This window comes from Dermochelys coriacea, chromosome 2 (assembly GCF_009764565.3).
Source record: "Dermochelys coriacea isolate rDerCor1 chromosome 2, rDerCor1.pri.v4, whole genome shotgun sequence".
Classification (NCBI taxonomy): Eukaryota; Metazoa; Chordata; order Testudines; family Dermochelyidae; genus Dermochelys; species Dermochelys coriacea.
Window position 1 is genome coordinate 89641532 of NC_050069.1, and position 23444 is coordinate 89664975.

Here is a 23444-nt window from a genome sequence, read left to right on the forward strand (position 1 = left end):
TTTATAGAAGTGCTGAGCACTCACAACTGCAAATGAAATCAATGGGAACTCTGCTTGAATATATAAAGTGCTATATAATACTAGGTATTCTGAAAATCTGGTCCTAGGTGTCTCAATCTGGGCACTCAAATTTAGTGGATACTTTTGTCCTTAATCTTACTGGTCTCAGTGCTCTGTCTGTAAAATGGAGATAATACCATCCCCTCACCTCACAGGACAGTTGTGAAGATAAATTGATTAATGTTTGTGAAACACTCTGATACTATGGTGATGAACACCATGAAAAACCCATGGGGAAATTAATAAATTTGTCTTCATAGCAGGTTTTGCGATGCTATGGCCAAAAGAGCTAATGTGATCCTTGGATATATAAACTGGGTAATCTTGAGTTGCAGAAGAGAGATTGTATTACCTCTGTGTTTGGCAATGGTGCAACTACTACTGAAATACTGTGTCCACAATTCAAGAAGGATGTTGATAAATGGAAGAGGGTTCAGAGAAGAGCCATGAGAATGATTAAAGGATTAGAACATGTGTCTTAGAGTGATAGACTAAAGGAGCTCATTATGTTTAGTTTAGCAAAGAGGCAGTTAAGGGATGATTTGATCACAGTCAAAGTAAGTAGCTACATGGGGAACAGAAATTTGATAATAGAAGGCTCTTCAATCTAGCATACAAAGCTATAACAAGATCCTAATGGCTGGAAGCTGGAGCTAGACAAATTCTTACCTGAAACAAGGTGCACATTTTTAATTGAGAAATTAGCCAGTGGAACAATTTACCAATGATTATGGTGGATTCTCCATCACTGGAAACGTTTACATTAAGATTAGAAATTTTGTTTAAGATATGCTGTAGTTCAGTGAAGAATTAATTCAGAGGAGTCCTGTGTTATGCAGAAAGTCAGACTAGAAATCACAATGATCCCTTCTGGCCTTTTAACCTATAAATCAATGAATAATGTGTAGTAAATAAGGCCTAGGGCCAAACATTGAACAGTGAGGATAAAAGAAAATTTTGAATAGCAATTGAACACTGTCCAGTCTATACAGAGAATGACATGAAGTCCTTAATGACAATGAAAAAAGTAACAACCACCACCTAAGTAAGCCTTGTCTACAGTGGGATTTCAGGCACCAGTGTAGACAGTTTGCACCAGCACAGCTTACTCTGGTTTTAAACTGGGATGAATTGCACTAATGCTAATCCTGTTGCACTGTTGTAAATGGTGTCTACAGTAAGGGATAGCCTCACTAGCTACATGAATGACTGAAATGTCCGTGGTGACAAGATCTGAGGGTATCTCTGATGTTCATCCATCATAGATATAGTAAGAAAGTTGGGCCTCCATTTTCAAAAGTAATTGGTGATTTTGCATTCTTCAATTTTTGGGTGTTCAAATTACCAACTAAAAAAAGTTTTGACCTATAAAGGCTGGGTTCTTAGCACTCGCTAAGCGTCAGGCCCTTTGAATGTATATCAAGTTGGGTATCCAAATTGACTAGTTGTTTTTTGAAAATGGCCATGAAGTGTGTTTTTTCTGTTTCGTTTTTATTGTAGTTCTGTGTTTTGTTTTTGTTTTTCTGAATTCATTTACTTAATTATCTGTTGTTTAACTTGTGCTGTTACGCTAACTCTGTAGTCTAAAGAAGTCTTTATATGTGTCAAATCCATTTTTAAAATAAACTGTTAAAACAAACCTAGAAATAATTAGTCTATTTTGCTTCTTGTTTTTCCACCTAGCACCATCTATGCCACCCTATGAACTGGAAACACCTTTGAATCAAACTGACAGTACTGTGACAATCCTGCTGAAACCTGCACAGAGCAGAGGAGCTCCTGTCAGGTATAAGGGGGGAAATCTTTACAAAATTAAAATTAAAAGGATTAATTTCTTGAATGTGTTTCCTGGGGATCTTCTACACAGAAATCAGAGTCTAAATCCATGTCTGTATTAGTGCTAATCAAATTAAATAACTGAAGAAAATGAAAATGCTTTGATGTTGAGTGTTTGGGTATTATTTAAAAGATTTGATCGAGATGGAAGTGGCTTGTTCTTTGAAGATAAGGAACAAAGCCACAGTGCTGTTGTGTGGGTGGCTTCTTTTACTACTTTAAGGTAATTGCTTACTACAATGTTATGAGTTCAAGGACATAGCACACTTTTTATCCTGACCTGTTATGTTTTTATATCTGCTCTTTCTGTTTACTTCAGAATTTACTTACAACTATTTAAGACTTTTACTAAGTTAAATAATACAAAAAATGGATTATAAAATTTAACATTTAACAGTTAGACCAGTTTGGCAGGAAGAGGAAAGAACACTGAAAAATCAATAGCTCAACCTGTTTAGATTTTTCTACTACTCATTTACATGGATATAACTTCCCATTTTGTAATGGTTTGTATTCCACAAGTAGGTATACAATTTTGTGTAAATCTTACAATGTTTAGATTAAAAGAATTTCATTCTTTACAGAAGGGAACAGAAGAATGACCCGATAGCTTTGAATGTAAACCATTGAGGAGCTCAGCATTCTAAATATTTGTAATTAAAGACTACAGAAATACAGATTTTTGCAAGATTAGGCTCTTTACTTTTGAATTATCGGATAGATTCTAAAACAGTAAATCCTATTGTTACTGAAAGAAAGCATTTACATCCATAATTAAGAACTGTCAAGGCACTTTGATGTGTAATTTTTGATAATTTTTGTCAGTTTCAGAAGTATGGCTCTGATGTATCTAGACATGAGTAAATTGAACTATTTCACTGCACATTATTATTTAATATAGTATTACAGCAAGGTATACTACCTTTAATTAGATTTTCTGTTTTCTGTAATATAACATATCTATTTTTGAAGGCTGAATCCAAAAGAAGGAAGGTGCAACCTTATTTACTGTTTAGATCTTTTTTGAATGAGACTTTTTCTTTTGGAAACTGTGGCAGGGTGCTGCAGGAGAAGCCCTAATCAGCTCCTGCCACTCCACCCCCAATCAGGGGAAATGGGTTGGGGCTGGGCCACTAGCTAGGACTGGCCTGGAAACTGGCCACACCTGCCAGCCTTGTTAACAAGGGCTAAAAGCTTGGGAGAAAGTGAGTCCAAAGAAGGGGGCAGAGACCAGGAGGGGAGAGTAAGCTCAGAAGGAGCCAGGAGCCTACTACCCTGTTGCCACTGAGGCCTGTGCTAGGACAAATCTATAAATAATCTGTAAATAGTTGAAGTCTGGTGGTGGGGACCGGACAGAGGAATAAAGAGCATGGGTGTTGCACCAGCTTGAAGTGGTCCTGACTCATTGGGGAGTGGGGGTAGGAGGCCGAACCCAGTGGGGTGAGGTGAGCAGCCCCATTGCAGGAACATATGAAACAGCTGAGAAAAAACTGAAAGCAATAAAATCAGATTTTATCTGAACTGGCCTGTTTTACAGATTATACTAGAACTGGAATCACATATATTTTCCCTCTTTCTAGCTTTCCTGTTTCAAACCATTTTATTAAATAACTTTGGTTCATCTCATCTTATTTCTCAATGTTGTAGTATGGTCCTGAATATAAACATCTGGATTAAAATGGCACAAAGTAGTTATGTTACTATATAAACACAGTCTTGTTAGACCATAGCTAAAGAATCAGTTCAATTGCTTTTATCTAGCCTACTGAATTAAATACAGTTGACTCCTTGAAGTTATCGATAGGTTGAAAAATCTCACCCACAATACAAAGGCGCTAGTTGGGAGATTTTAAAATGCCAAGTAAGGGTACAAGTGGTTAGGGAAATAGAAAGAGGGATTTAGATTTAACGTCAAACTACAGGGCTGACAGAATCAGATGAGCACGACAGCAAATTTACAAAGCTCTTTTGCAACAGAACCTAAAATAAAATAGGTGCAGATGCCAAACTACTAGTATAAATAATGAGTGAAAGAGGAAATAAAAATTAAAGTTAGAATTTCTTTAATATTATTTAAAGTTTTATTGTGAATTACACATTCAGATATATTGTCACTTCATTGTTTATAGAACATGTTCTGGGAATGGATTTTATTTTTTTAATCTATATTCATTGGGTGTTGAAAATTCAGCTATACTTCATGTATGCACTTCACTAAGTAAGATAGTTGTCTATTGATTCTGTTATAACCACCCGGCTTCGTTAATGCAGATTCTTGGAATTGCACTAAACTTTTCAGTGTAAATTGTTGTTGTCATTTTATTGATCAACACATCAGCTGCGTCATATACAATTATTTAATTCCTGCAGTGGGTAGGGAAAGTACAGAATCTAGTATTCAAGTCAGTGATACCAATACTTGAGGTAGCAAAGAGTTTTGGTTTCTTTTCCATGATTAAATATTTTTCTTTAATGAAATATAAAAAACTTATTTTTTTACCTTGTTTAGAATCCCCTCACCCATAATCACAATATACAAAATAAATGCTTATTGTTTGGCAGTTAAAGGACACTTCAAAAAGTAGACTTCGTAGACGTGTTCAAGAGCCTCTATTTGCCACAGTAAAGTTGATGTTAATCAAGGAGACCAAGCTGTACCTCAGTTTTAAAAGAATCACACAATTTAATATTGTTAAAATATATTTTAACAGTTATGGTATAGTAAAATAGTATACAGGTTAATTGTTTTGTCTTCTGTTTTGTATTTGTGTGTTTTATGGCTGTTAATTTGTTTATTTCCAGGTGATTATTTTTTAGTTATATTTCTGTAAAGAAATAATACATTCAATAGTAATTAATATATTAACTTATTTATCTGTTGCTTTAGCTATATTGGTGTTTAGAATTCTGTGATTTACAAGACTTTGTCCTTTGAGTTTCTAAAGGCTTCTGGTTGAGTGGAAATTGTCTGAATATGTTTATTACATATAGATGTCTCTTTCTGCAAATTTTCTGTGTGTGTGTGTGTTGTGTTATGTTATGTGAAAGCAAGTACATTATAAAAAGATGTATAATATTTTAAAACTATACCCACAAGTATGTATGTTCTGTAAAGTATATGCTACGCGACAAAGTTCCTTCTCTACCTTGGTGGGTCTTGCGCTTATTGGCGGATTTGCTCACCTTGGAGCTTCACGGCAGCCCTCAGGTTGGCCGTTTTTCTGAACCCACAGTCCAGGTCAACTCCTCCTCTGTCTGACCAGGAGTTAGGAGGATTTGGGGGGAACCTGGGCCCGCCCTCTACTCCGGGTTCCAGCTCAGGGCCCTGTGGAATGCAGCTGTCTAGAATGCCTCCTGGAACAGCTGTGCAACAGCTACAACTCCCTGGGCTACTTCCCCATGGCCTCCTCCCAACACCCTCTTTATCCTCACCATAGGACCTTCCTCCTGATGATGCTTGTACACCTCAGTCCTCCAACAGTCCGCATTCTCACTCTCAGCTCCTAGTGCCTCTTGCTCCCAGCTCCTCACACACACACCACAAACTGAAGTGATCTCCTTTTTAAAACCCAGGTGCCCTGATAAGCCTTCCTTAATTGATTCTAGCAGCTTCTTGATTGGCTGCAGATGTTCTAATCAGCCTGTCTTAATTGTCTCCAGAAAGTTCCTGATTGTTCTGGAACCTTCCCTGTTACCTTACCCAGGGAAAAGGGACCGACTTAGCCTGGGGCTAATATATCTGCCTTCTATTACTCTCCTATAGCCCTATCTGGCCCGACCCTGTCACAGCTATTAAACATACATTCAAACTCTCTTCTACACAACAGTTTTGTTTTCATCTTAGTATGTCCCAAACTGAGCTGGCTAAATGTATCAGGAATCCCAGAGACACAGAAATACAGGATCAGATCCTCAGCAGGTGTTCATTGGTGTAGTTCCATTAACTTGGATGGAGCAACACCTCATGGTAAGGACTTGGCTCATAGTGAGAGGGAGAAAGTAATCCTCAAAGATCACATTGTATGTATTTATTAACTATAAGAGGAGCTGATAAAGACTCTTATATTCAGGTTACCCTTCACTTTCTGTTATAAACCATTCTTGTGACCCTTTTTGGACAAGTCTAATTCCTCCATCATTTGCAAAAGGCCTTTGCAATTTGGCAAGGAGAAATACACCAGGCTAAAGATGTGCCTTTTCTTTGTCCTATAAAATTCCATTCCGGTTAGCTGAGTTATAAACTGTTAAATATCACTGTTTACCTTCTCTCGCTTGTGTTGTCACTAACCTGAACATGAACATTGTAAAAATTTGGGATCATGCCACCACAAAAGCATCAACACAAACTGCACTGGGAATACCTGGCAGCTGCCAGAGCAGCCGTTGTGGCAGACTTGGGGAAAGGAAAGACTAAGGGGAGGAGAAAGCCAAGGCAGACCTGACTCCCCCCCATCATCTGACCACACCTTCTGGAGCCAGTATATGGCCCTAGCAAATTATCATCCTTCTGGGACACTACATGGGACATGAGCTTTCTCAACTCAAAATGAAAAAAAAAAACCAAAAGACCAAGGAATTACATATAAAAAGCCATGTTAAAATAAAGTTATTTAAGTTGCAAAGTCAAGCATTTCCAAGTTAGAAAATGGCAGAATTAAGGTTACTGGTACAATCTTTATTCAGCCTCCTTCTGCATGTGCATTATGATACAGTCTTCAGTTTTACAATCACATACTATTTTTTCCAAAGGGACCCTGCATTATTCAATGCACAGGATGGATACCAAGGGAACAGAGTGAGGTTTATGGGGAAGTGTAAAATTGTCATTTCCTACCTTTTGAGCATTTGACTTTGAAGCCTTCCTAACGTCCTTTTAATGTGGCTTTTTTGTGTGTACTTTAGATTATATTTCAGTCTAAACAAAAGTTCACAGCAAAGGCTATCCATTCAGAACTTTACTTGCCACTGAAAAATCCCAAAGGTGTGCCAAAACATAAATTGTCCAAAGCAGCAGCATAATTCTCCACATATAAGTTATGTACCATCCTATTAAAAGTCTTCTAATATAGGACCATTGTAGCACCTTTAAAAGAGGGGAAAGTGACATAAAATCTTAGGGCCAGATTCTGCCTGGCTCTTATGAGACATTTGCGGTGTGAGGGAGCCCTTTTTTGCACCCCCTGCCAGTCCACTCAGAATTACATCCTGTTCAGTGGCTGCTCCAGATTTACTACCCGGAAGAACAACGTTCCCTGAAGGTGATAAAAAGGAGAATCCCATACATACACACTGACTAGCACCATTGGGCCGCAGCCACTCTGTACCCAGAAGGTATTCTGGCTCCTCATGGCGGAAAGCATCTTAGTTCTCCCTTTGGGGTGATGGAGCTCAACTCTAACCCCTGTATAGGGCTGTGCCTAAAGGGCACTGTGGACCCCCTAAAGACGGGGGGAGAGATACCTAGGTCCAGCTTTACATGAAGTGAGGTCAGAGAGCAGGATGCAGTTTCATGCATGATTTGTGTATGCAGATACCACAAGTGAGAGCACAAACTCAGGGTCCAAGCACGTAAGCATTTAGACATTTGAATACTGAATTGCATAGTCAGAGGCCAAGTTTGCACACACAGTTGCCCAGTTTATATGCAAAAGTGTGGTAATAGTACATGCACAAGAAGACATGCAAATGAATGAAGTTTTAACTCTGACCTCTGGTCCTTTACACGCTTATCTAGGCTACCTTTACTGATTTATTTATTTGTAATGTCCCACCATTCCCACTGCTGGCAGTGCTTGAGTGTTGGTGCAATGGTGATAGATCTCTTAAAAAATGCTAGTATAGACATAGCTGAAGAGGGAACGACATAGACCCGGGGAGGGAGAGATATAGACACCTAAGGAAAATAATTGGTAGTCTCTATAAGATCTTCCTTTTAAGATGGAAAGCACATTTCTGCCTTTTACAAAGCACACTGAAAAACATTTTAGATATCAGTTGACAGATAATACCTGGTGATGTTCAAATACTACTTCTAAATTACTAAAATTCTGAAATACAGTATTTTAAAAAAGCTATATGCTGAACATACAGTAAGACTGCGGTCTAACCAGCATCAAGTGAGTTTGATTTTCTTGTAGAAATGTCTGTTCTCTATTTGCCTATCACAACCTTCCCTGTTGTTTATATTTTATTTAGAATGCATAATTTAGGAATTTGTAAAGGTGTGTAGTTGAATGCTGGTCTGTGGGCTCTGCTCCAGCTACTTGCCATTGTCTGCAACCTGTATTTCCAAATCATAGTTTTACAACTTGTAAGTCAGCCAACAAGCTTGCTTGAGCAAGTTTGAGATTGAGAAATGATGGAGCTTTATTGAAGCTCATCATTGTCACTTATTTATGGCAAACAAGTATTCTTATTTACAGCTGAAGGGTCAATCTCAGTTTAATTGAGGGAGCAGTGTAATAATTGCTTATGCTGTAAAAATGTTGTAATCCTTTTTTGTTATGCTATAGAACTTGCTTTGAATTTTTACTGTGACTGGAATTAGAATTTTTGGTCCAAGTTGCTTAGGTGCTTTTACAGAAGCTTGTGTGTTACGCTATCTTGTTTTGAAATTGGCACGATGTTTTTACTGCAACTAGTCCCAGGATCCCTTGGCAAATGAGACTTTGATTCCTTAACTCCTATAGGCAGTGCCAAGTGTCACTGACAACCCCACCGATAATGGTACCTGTTAATGTCATCTGTTAACATGATTATTAAAACTTAATCCATAACAATTAAAATAAGAGAGATCTTAAGCAACTCCAGTGTTAGAACAGGATGGGTAAAGTACATCTTAAATCTAATCAGATAACTTTTCTGTTTCATATAAACCTATGAAAAGTCAGAGGGAAGGGCAAGCCCAGGGTTGGGGGGTGGGGACTGCTCCCCTTCCCCTATAGTAAATGACGCTCCTTTGAGTTGTTGTCTCTTGAGTGTTAAAGGGAGTAAAAAGTGATAAAAACATGCTTTGTCCATTATAGTGAGCAGATCAGTCTCTGAATACATATACACAGCAGTGCCAGTTTTACAGTCACTCTTCAGAATAGGACCATGCTTTAAGCACGGAGGCATTAAGGCCCACATTTTTAACAGTGCGCAAACACTTCTGTGCCAGACTTCCATGCACGCAAGTCCACTGTTCAAAAAACATAGTGGCAAGATGATGTTGCACTGTGTTCCTGCATTTGTTGAAGTAAAGCCGGGCTTTGTTTTGTTTTTTACGATATTTGTTTTGTTTTTTACGATATTATCTGTAAGGATAATGCTATATAATTCAGGTGTTCCCTAAGTAGCTGATGAACAGGATTGCATGGGAATGTATCTTTCAACAATATTTGTTTGTTTGTTTTTCGCCTTTTTGAAGAGATTTATCACACTAACTGTTTGTAACATCAAAATTATTGTTGTTTTGTTTATTAATATTATATCAGATATATAGAGTGATATGATCCTTGTCTTGAGCAGCTTTCAGTCTGTTAGTGTTACTATATAACATACATGTGCCCTCTCCCCAGTTGAGCAGTGGGATTTTGCAGAGTGTGGCTTACGTCCCACGGAAGCCATCTTTTCCATAAAAACAGTGGTAGCCAAGAAAATTAACTTACTCTTTACCATGCAATTGTTGTTACCTTATTCCACAATGATGGGTAGAAATAACCTGGGTCACTATTTAATTTTGTTACCCACAACTACTTTTCTTTGTTTTCAACAAATTTTCCTAGAGAAAACTTTACCATGGTTTGAATCTCATTAGTTTTTCTCCTCTTGAGGGTCACATTCCAAAGTAAGGTGACGTTCCAAGTGAAAGGAATAGAACAGTTTCTAGTGAGCATTAATCTACTTCATAGAATCATTACTTGGCTCAACCTAGTCAGTTATATTTGGAAGTCATAGCAGGCCAGGCACGGAGGTGTTGCCCATCAAGGCCCATATGCATTGGCAGTATTGTGTAGAGATGTTCTTTTGTCTTGTTTGGCTCTTGCAGACTCGGTTACTTTTCATGAACATTAACATTGACTGAGCATTTTAAAATGAAGAAAGAGAAAAGTTTGATTTCAGTGACTGTAACTTAAAGTAAACGCATTGTACTGCATTATGTACTCTGAGATTATCTGACAAAATGTCTACTAATTCGTACATTCCAAATGTTAAGAGAATTTAAAAATACATTTCGTAGTAAAAGTAGATCAAGTGACTGAGGAAAACCGTGGCAATAGGTTCACACAGAGCCATTTTTCACCACCATCAGGCCCAAAATCTTGTGTGATTTTCTTACTTTCAGGTTCTATTACAAAACCCCAGCTCTAATAATTACTGAGTATTAGGCTGAATTTCCTATAGGTATTTGTCCTTCTACAATGGCACATTTGTCTTCTACAAATAGTTATTAAAAGTTTATTTTGTTTTTCATTAGTGATAGAGTGCAGTGTTTGTGAGTAGAGTGCTCACAGAGTTTGCTGGACTGATAACCTTGGCATCAGCCAGGCACAGCACAAGTCTTCCCTGCTCATGGGCCTCAGATTATCAGTTCCAGTCCTGAATCTCTTGACTAGAAAATATCACCCTTGCGTAAATGTGCAAGCGTCTTCATTTTAAAATGCTCAGAAGCTATGCTCAAAAGGATATTAAAATATGGCCATCAAACACCTATTTGCTTATGACTCTGACAGGTTTTTTCCCTCAGGATAGCCCCATTTCTAAGTGAGAATAAGGTTGATGGGTGGTGCCCAGCATCAGTGTGAAAAGCTTGGTTCAGGCTTTTTGTGTGTATATAGAGCTAGATTATGGCATGTAGCCGTGGACCCGCACTGAGGACAATGCAGATTCACATCACTACATTGCTCTGGGGAAGTTACAAAGGGATTGTGCCCCCTATGTTTAGGGGGAGGGCGCACACTACTTCATCCCTCTAGAAGCCTCTATGAATAAACCAAGCACACCGCCTTTTATTCAACTGCTAGGGGCTGTCTTCATAGATCCAAACATTTCAAGGCCAGAAGAGGCCATTGTGATCAACTAGTCTGATCTTCAGAATAAAACAGACCATAGAACTTACCCAAAATAATTTCTTGAACATACTTTTTTAAAAAAAGTATCTAATCTTAATTTAAAAATTGTCAGTGATGGAGAATTCACTACGACTTAATGGTTAATTATTCTCACTGCCTTACAGAGGTCTTGTGGAAAGAATATGTCATCATGTAACGAAAATTAAAGACAAACATAATGCAAATATATAAGGAGGCAGAATTAATGTTGCAGGAGCAAATTAAATTCTGGCATTTTATCACTTTTAACCTAAATAACATTTTATATAATTGTTTTGTCTGTAATTGTATTAAAGTAGCATCTTGAGCACACATTCCAAGCAAACAAGTCAGTGTCCTCATCTGATCACAAGTAAAATTAGGAAGAAGAGAAGAAACTCTATATGGAGGGAGAAAAAATTAGCTATTGTGCTCCCAATGAAATGTTACCATTGTATGCTGAATAATGTTTCACTTCACTGAACATTAATATGAAAAGCTTTCTTTTCACAGTACTATTCATTTAAGCAGGTGGAGGAATCAATGGCATTTCCAACATGTGTCATGACAGTAAAACATTACTAAATAAGAGCTAATCTGCAAAACCAGCTTGCTTTAAATGACATAAAGAAACATTACAGCCACTTACTGGGCTGTACTACTGACAACATCTACTATTTAGAAAGGAGCAATAGAAATGCTTCATCTTAACATAGATGTCAAAAATGGTAAGTTCGATGTCTAAGGCACTATGGAAGTATTGAATTTGGGAAGAGATTACTGTGGATAATGGGGGTAAAGGGATTAACTACATTCTAACCTTTAGAGTTGAAACTGTTTTCAGGATTAGCATTACAGGGCAGTAGCAGCACAAGGCTAGAACCTCATCTGTATTTAACAGCTGTTTGATCCTAAATTATGCAAAAGCTCTCATCTAGCTGGAAAGAGCTGTAAGGGGTCATGCTGGCAGAAACACCTCTGCCCCTCGTGCATTCCTGTCTGCAGAGAGAGAATACAAAGTCAGCATTAACTTACCACAGCCGACATGTGAGTCTGGGGAAGAGGAGACAATGCCTCAAAGATCACCTGTTCCCGTGGACCTGCTTATCTCATTTCACACTGCTGGCCAGTGGCCTGCAGAATCTCCACAGAGGAGCATTGTTAGACTCAAAGGAAAGGGGAATGATGTCACAGAGATGGCAATCTCCTACTCCAGTTTCCTGAGCTGGGATCCACTGGCCCACTCTCCACTTGTGGAAACAGAGACTATGTTATGGCTCTAAATTGAATAGAGGGGAAGCTGTGAATATGTGTACACTGCAGTTAAACACCGGTGGGCTGGCCCATGTCACCTGACTTGGGCTTGTGGGGCTCAGGCTGTGGGGCTATAAAACTGTAGTGTAGATATCTGGGATTGGGCTGGAGCAAACAAATTCCTATTTCTATGCTACAGCACAGCACAGCGAATTACAGAACAGCCTTGAAGCAGGGAGAGGTTTTTGAAAAGCATTCCTTCTCTATGCATGGCCTGCTAATTCTGATGCATCCAGTTATTTAATTTTTCAGCCTAATTTGAGAATAACTCTCCAGCACAAATGTGGAATGGCAAATAGGCTCAGTGCTCTAGTGTTAATATTACATTTGCAAATCTATTAGCTCGGCTCCTGCTCTTGAAATTATTTCTCCATTTCTTTATGGTACGCCAGGAGTTTGATCCATCTTCATGTCCATTATTTTGCATTTACATGTATGTCTTAATAACTGCCTTCTGCTTAAACAAGATATGTCCAATTTCCCAAATATATAAGTTTAGATGTTGTAGCATTTGCAAAGCCTCCATATATTATGTGCCTTTCCCAAAGCACAGTTGTATCACTGCAATAGTTTTAGTTGTTGAAAAGCACAGAAGTAAAGCAGCAGTTACTAAAGTCTGTTTCTTAGAGGTGGCACATTCTGAGTATAATGGGGTACATCAGATATTAATACTTGTTCTACTATGGTAACTTTCATCAAAAGATGTGAAAACATGTTATTTGACAAACAGTACCATCATTCATCTAGGCGAGTAGTATTCAGTCTCTTACAGTGTCTACTACCAGAAAGATGGGGAAACAAAAAAATGCCTGTAATGCAACCAGTCACTTGTGCATGATCTGGGACTGAAGATACTTCCTGTTTCCTTAAGACCATCACTTTATTTCTTAAAACACAATTTGCACAGCCACAGATTTTGTTTGCAGTCTTTGAATGATCCAACCCCTTCCCAAATCCAGCCACAACATGTAATTATCTGACCTCCAGATTTCAGGGTGAATTCCTTAAACTGATTACATTGTAAAGTGGTATTTCCTAGAGATGTATACAGATCTCAAAATTAATTATTCTTGAGGTTTGGATTTGTGACCAGGCACATTCATCCTATTTAGATTAATGAAAAAAGAGAGCCTCCCTGTTGATTGCTGGAACTTATCCTCTGTTCTCTTAGTAGACCCTGAACACTTTTTCTCTTCCTACAGTTGGAGGGGAGGAAAAGTGAGTCCTTGTTTAGTCCCTTCTATCCCCCACATTGTGGAGGTAGGGGGAGAGCATTGAGGAAAGAAGACCTGATGGGCTCCTTCTCCATCTTCATTTTCCCTAGCTTCTGTGGTTGGAAGGAGGTGGGAAGAGGCTGATCACTTGAATGCCACTGACTTTTTTGTTAGAACAGGAAATGCACTGGCTGCACGGGCTGAGCTAATGGAATTCCACCTAGTCTATTCAGCAATGGATCTCATGGTCTGAAGTTGTCCCTGGGCCTCCTTCGGCATGAAAGGTAGTCAAACTGACTGCCCCATCTTGTGAATGTTGGCAAACATTTGAGAGTTCAGAACAGCACCACTGTGTCATAAATTCGTGACAGTTTGAGGTTTTTTTCCTTTTGGTTCTTCTGAATGATCTGCACTTTAATATAACTTAGCATTCATGTTCTCCTTTCGTGAGACATAATAAAAAGGAAGGACCAATCAGCTTCCACCAGGCTTTCAGTGATATGAATATTTTATCCAAGTTCCTCTACCTCAGTTCCTTTCTAGGTTAATAATCCTAGCTGTTGCTTTCTTTGTTTCTTTTGGTTAACCAATTTTTAATCTATAACGAGACTTTGTCCCTGTTAAGGTTCCTTCCCCACTCTGAACTCTAGGGTACAGATGTGGGGTCCTGCATGAAAACCTCCTAAGCTTACTTTTACCAGTTTAGGTTAAAACTTCCCCAAGGTACAAACTATTTTACCTTTTGCCCTTGTACTTTATCGCTGCCACCACCAAACATCTAATTGGTATATTACTGGGAAAGAATCCGTTTGGAAATGTCTTTCCCCCCAAAATCCTCCCAACCCTTATACCCCCTTTCCTGGGGAAGGCTTGATAAAAATCCTCGCCAATTTGCATAGGTGAACACAGACCCAAACCCTTGGATCTTAAGAATAATGAAAAAGCAATCAGATTCTTAGAAGAAGAATTTTAATAGAAGAAAAAGTAAAAAGAATCACCTCTGTAAAATCAGGATGGTAAATACCTTACAGGGTAATTAGATTCAAAACATAGAGAATCCCTCTAGGCAAAACCTTAAGTTACAAAAAGACACAAAAACAGGAATCTACATTCCATTCAGCACAGCTTATTTTCTCAGCCATTTAAAGGAATCAGAATCTAACGCATATCTAGCTAGATTACTTACTAAGTTCTAAGACTCCATTCCTGTTCTGTCCTCGGCAAAAGCATCACACAGACAGAGAGAGAGGCTTTGTTTCTCCCTCCCCCCAGCTTTTGAAAGTATCTTGTCTCCTCATTCGTCATTTTGGTCAGGTGCCAGCGAGGTTATCCTAGCTTCTTAACCTTTTACAGGTGAAAGGGTTTTTCCTCTGGCCAGGAGGGATTTTAAAGGTGTTTACCCTTCCCTTTAGATTTATGACAGTTCCTTATTCCATAGTTGTTGGTTGTTTTGTAAATTGGTCTTGGCAACCTGAAAACTTGTGAGTTAAACAGTGTCATGTTGGCTGATAAAACACTTTGCTTGCTGTAACTATGGTGCATTTTTCTACTTGTATTTATAGACTTGCCTTTTTTCTTCTCCTTTAAAAGGGAAATTAAACAAAGAGCATAAAGCTGATGAAAAAGCTTTGGATTGCTCTTTGGATTGTTGTAAGTGTCACAAATGTAAATTCATAGCAAACATATTTTTGGCTTGTTTCCAAAAATTACTGCTACAGTTTCAGCAAATCTCATTGAAATTGAAAGCATTGCTAAAACCCTGAAGTGTCAAGTATTCATTTTTCTGAAAAGAAAAATCATACTTTTACCACACACAGTGACACATTTTCAGTTTGCAATAGTAGGTAAGATCACATGGCTTTCATGATTAGGCCCTACCAAATTCATGGCCATGAAAAACGCGCCACGGACTGTGAAATCTGGTCTCTTGCATGCTTTTACCCTATACTATACAGATTTCACAGGGGAGACTGGCGTTTCTCAAATTGGGGGTCCTGACCCAAAAGGGAGTTGCAGAGGAGTTGCAAGATTATTTTGGGGGGTTCATGGTATTGCCACCCTTATTTCTTCACTGCCTTCAGTGCTGGAAGGCCAGAGAGTGGTGGCTGTTGGCCAGGTGCCCAGTTCTGAAGACAATGCCCCACCAACAGCAGCACAGAAATAAGGAAGGTAATGCTATATCATGCCACCCGTAATTCTGCACTTCTGCCTTCAATGCTGGAGGACCAGAGAGTGATGGCTGATGACTGAGGGCCCCTTTCTGCAGGCAGCCGCGCAGAAGTAAGGGTGGCAATACCATACCATGCCATCCTTGCTTCTGCACTGCTGCTGGCAGCGGCTCTGCCTTCAAAGTTGAGCTCACAACCAGAAGCCGCCGCTCTCCAACTGCCCAGCTCTGAAGGCAATGCCGCCTGCAACAACTCAGAAGTAAGGGTAGCAGTACCACAACCCCTCCCTCCGCAATAACCTTGCGACCCCCTTACAACTCCTTTCTAGGTAAGGACCCCTACAATTACAACACCGTGAAATTTCAAATTTAAATATCTGAAATCATGAAATTTTCTATTTTTAAAATCCTGTGACCGTGAAATTGAACAAAATGGACCATGAATTTGGTAAGGCCCTACTCAAAATTCACTACTGTGCATAGGATTTAGATGTTATATTGTTTGAACTGATTTGGGTAACTTCTGCCCATAGTTACCCCAGTTTATAATCTAGCCACATTCTATTAAGGCCCTTATAATGCTAGTGGATTCTGTACCCCCACATAAATCTCACTGACATCAGTGATTCTCTCTACAAACCGAAGAGTCCTTCTGCATAAATCAGATTGCATCATGGGATCCCAAGTTAGAAGATATATTAACATATATTGTATTTTTGGATTGGAAAATTAGAGACATTCATTTTCCATTGTGGACTGCAGGGGAGGTGGGAGATTAATATACTGCTACATCTGTTTGAAAACTCACTTTGAAGGTCCAAATTTTTCAGGCTATCTTTAATTATTATTCCAGGTGTTAGGGGACAGCATGGAAGAGGGCACAGAAATAAGACTGGGAGGAGGAAACAAAGGGAATAACAAAGTAGGTTTTATTAGCAGAAAGGGGGAAGTAAGGATCATAAGATACGAGAGCAGATCACAAGTCAGGATAAACTTTGAAAGTTCTATAAACCTCTGAACTTGGGGTTAGTTCTTCAGACCTGACTGAGAACCTTTTGTGGCTCATCCATCAGTAATAATAAAGGGCCTGATCCTGTGAAGTGTGAATTTAGGAACACCCTGAACTTCAATTGAAGTAGCTCTGAGTTCAAAGAACAAAGCACCTCACAGTGGTTTTTCAATATCTTGTGGAAACCTGATAATTTCTCCATTTATATTTAGAGCACTAATGCATATCACTTGCATGTGCTGTACAAATATAGGCTAATTTTCACAAAACACTTGTAAATTACAGTCCTGGGCCCTTCTCTTCTAAATTTCTCTTCTAAGGGGATTTTCTGTCTTGTAAGATGAATTTTATTGTATGACATGGAGTTTTTGTAGAACAGTTAGAATTGAAGGGCTCCAAGGTCGAATGTAGGTGGGTGAGTTTATTCATGCTATATAGATAGGAGACAACTGAAGCAAAGGGGCTTGCCCAAGGCAGCAAAGCAAATCAGTGGCAGAGCTGGGATGAGAACTGAGTAGTTCCTTACTTCCAAAATCAGTCCAGCAAACCCTGTTGTATACATTATTTGTAAGGGTGAATGAAATAGAAAAACTCTCGTTAAAATAAAAAAAATCTAAAATTTTCCACTATCGATATTTTTCAAAGTAATCAGGCTTTTTAAGAAGGCAAAACCACATTTGCTTCAGTTCTGCAATGAGCATCAACCTGAGCTGACAGGATTAACGAAGTTTTATTTTGGGCTCATTTTATTTGTTTTATTTCATTTACTATGACCATTTTGGATAGCGTGTACAATGTTTGATGTTTAATTATAATTGGTATGTCCTTGTGTTTGTTACATAATTTAAATTATTGAATTACGATGACTTGAAGGAAAAAATTTAAATGTACAGATAAAGAAATCTTTAAATTAGTTAAGAAAATATCAGCAGAAAAGATCTTTCGTCCAGGGATAATTTACTTGAAATTCTATACCTGATGTGAAGATTAATAGCAGATTGCCTTTTAGGGAGCTCTTAGCCTGATTCTAATGTCCAAGTTGTTCTTTTATTATCCAAAACCTCCATAACTAAAGGATTTTTTTCACCCTGCCCTTCGTTCATAATATGGGATTGTAATTGAGTTCATATTTCTCACCCAACCTTTCAGCTGTAATTAATATTTTATTATATCAGATTTTATCACTAAATAGCCTAGCAGCAGAGTACTGAGTGTCACATGCTCATGAAAAAGGCAGGAGTGACTTATTGATGCCAAGCAAGTTCCTTATAATGAGTTATGGTTGAGAGAACACAAAATAATTCACAGTACCCAGCTAATGTTCCCAAGCAATGTACGACTTACCTTATTTTGATCAAACCAGGACAAAGAAAAATTAAAGTTAGGAAAATGGAATATTCAGCCCGGTGGATCTATTTAGGATATCAAATATGTGGAGCACCTAACAAAATTGTCTGTGCAAGACCAAGTATCTGTTTTCATTATTACATTTTATGAACAGGACTAGTTTAGGTCATATGCTTTTTGTACGCTAAGTTATTTGAGGTTTTCTAAGCTGTATTAACTACCTCTACAGTGTGAGAAATGTAAAAATCTGAACATTGAGTGTTCTGCCTGTTGTTCATCTGTAAGCTGGTGTAAACCAGAATGAAGGGGAAGGTGTTTTTAATAAGGATTTGAAAATGTAACTGTTTTTTATTTATGAATAGTAGGAAACAGGACTGGGGAAAATTGAATCATTTTTGTTGTCTGAAATTTAACAACTTTGGTGATCAATGGTTTTCATCATAAAACCAACCACATACTTTGGGCATAATTGACATTCCCAGCTCAGGGGAGAGTCTGCTGAGGCACTAATATCTGTATCTCTGCTATGAATAGGTGATTGCTGAAAAAAATCAAATTTAAAAATAGAGGTCTCTGGCAGAACAGATCAGAAGAAGTTCTGTGCTTGAGAATAGACTCTTAATTCTTTGATATCAGCACAAGTACCCACTCCAAAATGAATAGCTGCAATAAAACTTTCTTCTCTTTTTATATTTGTACACGAACTGGCTAGCCCACAGGATAACGGTGTAAGGCGTAAACTTTCCTTTAGGCAGAGCTGTATAAGGGCAGTTTGTAACTGTGCCTCCACAGCAATTCCTTCCATGCTTCTGCCTTGTTTCCAGGAGAAGTCATCTGCTATAGCCCCTGAATGTTGGATGGATGGTCTAGTAGATAGGGAACTGGACTGGGATGCAGGAGACCTGGGTTTTCTTTCTGGCTCAGCTAGAGACTTCCTTTGTACTCTCGGGCAAGTCATTTAATCTACCTGGTGTCTCAGTTTCCATCCACAAAATGGAGATAATACTTCACTGTCTCACAGGGATTTGTGAGGATAAAAATAATGTTCAAGAGGAACTCAGATATAGAGATGAACACCATATCATTTAGTTTAATAGATAGATTACCAGGTGCAGATGACTTCCACTTCTCCCTCATTCCCTGCATGCCAGCCAACAAAGCTCTGCTTTGTAGAGTATTGGCTCCATGAGCATTCTTTTCTACCCCTTCCTGCCCCCCACACACCTGAAGCTGTGATGGGGGAGGTTGCACAAGGGAGTGGGAGCAATCTTACATCCTGCACAACCATGTACATTTCGGAAAGCCCTGAATAGCTAAAGCCCACTCTGATCTACTTAGGGTTTAATCCTGCACTCATTAAAATTAGAGGGACTGCTCATGTGCTTAAAATTAACTGCTTACATGCTTTGCTGGACCGAGGGTAAAGCGTTCATCACATTGTGGGATTGAGTTCTTAGCTTGTATGTAGTCTGAGTAAAGACTTTAGAGAGGTAAAACTAAATAAACAACCCTCACTGACTTGCCTACTTAACCTGTGTGCAACTGAATAGCAAAGATAATAGTACATAAACTTTCATCATTGCCTTAAAATAGACATTTACCTTTGATTTTTAGAACAAGTAATTCTATTGGAAGGTAGTAATTCCACATTGTTTCATTTTGTGAGTAATCACCTATCTCTTTAGATCAGCATCAGGTAAGAGTTCTAATGTTCTCATACTAAAAATTCCATTCTGCCCTTGTCTATGTGTAGAGATTACAATACCTTCTGTGCCAAACCATATTTGAAAAACTAAGGTTCCTGATAATCATAAACAACTTTAATGTCTCCCTTAAGAGGAAAAAGTGTGTGGGTTTTTTTAGATACATAGCACAAATGCAAAAATAGACTGGTGTTGTGTGTGTTAAAAGGGAGCTAGACCTCAGGGAACTATTTGTGGACTAGCAGGTGGACTAGCAGATGTGAGGAGCCCTATGAATATATTTATTGAGCAGCCCAGAAAGTATTAAATAAGTCATCCTGGGTAATATTGTGGGGGTAGTTCTTGGGTAAACTTCCCAAGAAAATCTTTTGAAAAATATATGCCATGGTGCAGTTGTAACCCACACACCTCCTGAGTGTGGTGTTCTGTCCCATCTAGTGGCACCAAAACCACTTAAAGAGTGATTAATGAGTCTGCTCTACAGCCTTAGCTACGAGCTTTATAGCTTTTAGCTCATGCAGTAGAGGCTCATGCACTAAGCTCCAGAGGCCCCAAGTTCAATCCTGCCCGCTGACGGGATCTGTCAGCATTACAGGGCAACAGAAAATCTATCCCAAAAAGTACACATTTCCCTGATACTTGGGATATTGAGGTACAAGGAACAAAACCTGTAGGATTCATTAGCAAGTGTGAAAATCACGAGCCATGTCGAGGACATCTGAGTGGCTCAAAAGTGATTAAGAGAACTTGAATCCTTGTGACCTGCATTCTTTGACACCATCTTCTTCCTTCAGGTGAAGAAAGAATGAATGAATGAGAGAGCTTACCTTTACCATAACAAAGCAAGAGTATGTGTGCTCAGAAGGTGGGAACACTATATAATAAAGATATACTATTTGTATGTCCTTCTTATGAATATATAATTGTGGGGAGAAAATGTGTGGTTCCCTTCAAGCATCCCAAATTACCACTACAATCTCCTCCCTCAAATTTCCCCCCTTTGTCTCAATATGCATTGAGAATAATCCAGTTGTTAATGGCTTGAGGGGCAGACGAGGTTAGCTTGCACTTACTTCATATTTTTATAACTAAAAGAAAATAATTCCAAGTGTATAAATGTGTGTAGTAATTGCAGAGATTCATTTGCATCCCTTTCACCCTATCCTCCATTACTCATTTCATTTCTTCGAGTGCAAGTTGTCTTCTGTTGTGTTTGTACAGTACGTAACAAAAAGGTCCTCCATTCCCACTGGGCACTACCATAATATTACATCTTTGGAACTAATTAGTATTTGAGATTTAGTTTTCTCAGATAGAAAAATTGTGTGCGCCCATCAAGATTTTTCTTCATCAGGGTCAATTTTTTTAAGATGACCAGTTCTGAGACCCTGGCAGACCAGTGGGTCTCTTGTGTCAAATGCAGAAGATCTTGGCTGTGCTTCAGGGGAAATTGTCTGTGCTTTGTGGAGTGATGCCCATTGCTCAGGGGCTTAGGCCCTTTGACATGCAGAGGGGTTTGGTATGGGAGCCCAGGCCCTCCCACTCCACTGGGCTCTGGCCCAAAGCCGCCCTGTGAGGGTGATAAAAGGGCCTGACACCCAGGAGCACCTTAAGGCTGCCCTGCCTGAGCCACTTCCTACCACCTGACTGTTGTCCAGTGTTTGCAGTATGTAACAGGAAAGTGTGAAGGGGATCAGCTTACCACATGGCACCTCTTCACAGCCAGGAATGGCATGATAACTCTTTCCCTCTTGGGGTGGCAGCTGCTTCCTCTTGGGCCTTGGCCCTCTGGTCAGATCATTTCCAAGTCTCTCCCTTTCAGGGATAGTCCTTAAAGAAAACACAGGGAATCCATGCAAATAAACTGGGTTAATATGTGAGAGGACATAGCCTAAGTCTGTGCCTCCCTCTCAAGGTCTATCATGAGCAGCTCCTCCCTTCCCTCAGAGAGGGACTTTCAGGCAGTTGGTGATGAGAGAGATCCTCCCTTTCCTCAGGAGCGGCAAGGTAAAGGTCCTTTCTCTTCCCTGGTCTACTCATAAGTGAGCTGTTCTGCTCCCTTTTAACTCCTCCTTCCCAATGTGTGCATCTCTTGCAAGCGTGGCGGGGAAGGGCAGGGTTGGCTGAGCTCAGAGCAGCTCCTCAGCCCCTTGTTAGCCCAGTGTGGTGTTTGTACACCCCATCACACATCCCCTTTGTGATTTAGCAACATATTACTAAATAATTCTCATATTTGTGCTTTATTGGGTTGGCAAGAGAGGCAACTGTGGTTCAAGGGACCTCAGGAAAAATGAGTAGTGTCATACTGTATGTTTTGAGAATGCTTGTAAACTGCCCTCTGCCACTAACATGTTAAACAGGTTCCACTCTACTTTCTAAATAATCAGTGATTAAAAGCCTAATTAATGAAAAGGATTATTTTTCCTCCTAGAAAGAAAAGGAGTACTTGTGGCACCTTAGAGACTAACAAATTTATTAGAGCATAAGCTTGTAGCTCACGAAAGCTTATGCTCTAATAAATTTGTTAGTCTCTAAGGTGCCACAAGTACTCCTTTTCTTTTTGCGAATACAGACTAACACGGCTGCTACTCTGAAACCTGTCATTTTTCCTCCTAGGTTTGATTTGCCCACAAACAAATACACGTTTTGCGATCTACAGCAACCTGAATGATAAATTATGATACTGTAGCCTAAAAGCAGGACTTTGATAGAAATCCTGCATTTTGCAAAAGTTCTATTACAATTAGGTACGTTATTGTTAAAGAGTTCTAGACTAAGGAGTCCCTGATCTCTGTCAGTGGATCAGCATGCTTAGTTTCCCCAGAACTATGGATGCATCTGTCAGGAATTATAGGGAAGAATTAAACTATAGTATGGACAATGTGTCATTAGGATCCAGAAATACTAGTCAAGCCTGTCTTACATTAGTTCTTCTTGGAATCTTGGGGGAGAAATTCAGAGTTTGGGGTTTGTAAAGACATTCAAAGACATTTGGCAAAGACATTCAATGCCAATCTGGCATAGTTGACTCTATGTGAAGAATATCTGTAGATTCAGAAATGCTTTATCCAATTGACTTTTGCCCACTGGAAGTTCATTAGTGACCATATTCTCGGTCCCTATCTTTGTAATGTATTGAATTATTAGTTTCCTGGTTAAGCAAAGCATCCAGATTTCTCTGACCTACATTCTTTTGTCTGAGATCTCTGTAATCTGTCTGTTTTTCCAAGTAGAAGTTCACTTAGCGCTGTTAGTTTGTTCTCTAAAAAACTTCTGGCAGGTGTCATAGCTAGTTTACCTTCTTTAAACAGATTAACTATCTAAACATGACTTTGTAACCAAGCAGCCTTTAAGAGGCTATGGCTTGCTCCCCATTTTCTTTCATTGAGATGTTTCTGTAATAGAATCATAAAGAAGATGGTGAACTAAACTGCCAAAGACCTCAGTAGCTGGGCTAATTCTGGAGACAGAAGAAGCAGACATCATTTCTTGATGTTCATTTGTTACAAATTTCTTTTTGAAATATTTGTTACCAGATTTGCCTGTTACTTTGGGGTATGTTCATTTATTAGGGTTATTTTTCTGGGGGGGGGGGGTGGTTCTGATGCTAATTCTATCAATGTACTGCTTGTGTCACGAGTGTTTTCATATGGAGCTCTACTTTTCCCTTCTGCAAGTTCCCTCCCAATGGAGCTATCCTGCAGGACCTAGGTTCCTACACAC

At 39.0% G+C, this 23444-nt stretch overlaps 1 protein-coding gene across 16 annotated transcripts in view; it reads left to right on the forward strand.

Annotated features, from left to right (window-relative positions):
• PTPRM (protein tyrosine phosphatase receptor type M) overlaps positions 1-23444 on the forward strand; it is a 729763-nt gene that overhangs the window by 436897 nt on the left and 269422 nt on the right. For all 16 annotated transcript variants that reach the window (XM_038390871.2, XM_038390872.2, XM_038390875.2 and 13 more), the window contains exon 11: positions 1744-1846. In XM_038390871.2, coding sequence (XP_038246799.1) covers positions 1744-1846 — 103 coding nt within the window. The remainder of the gene's footprint in view (positions 1-1743; positions 1847-23444) is intronic.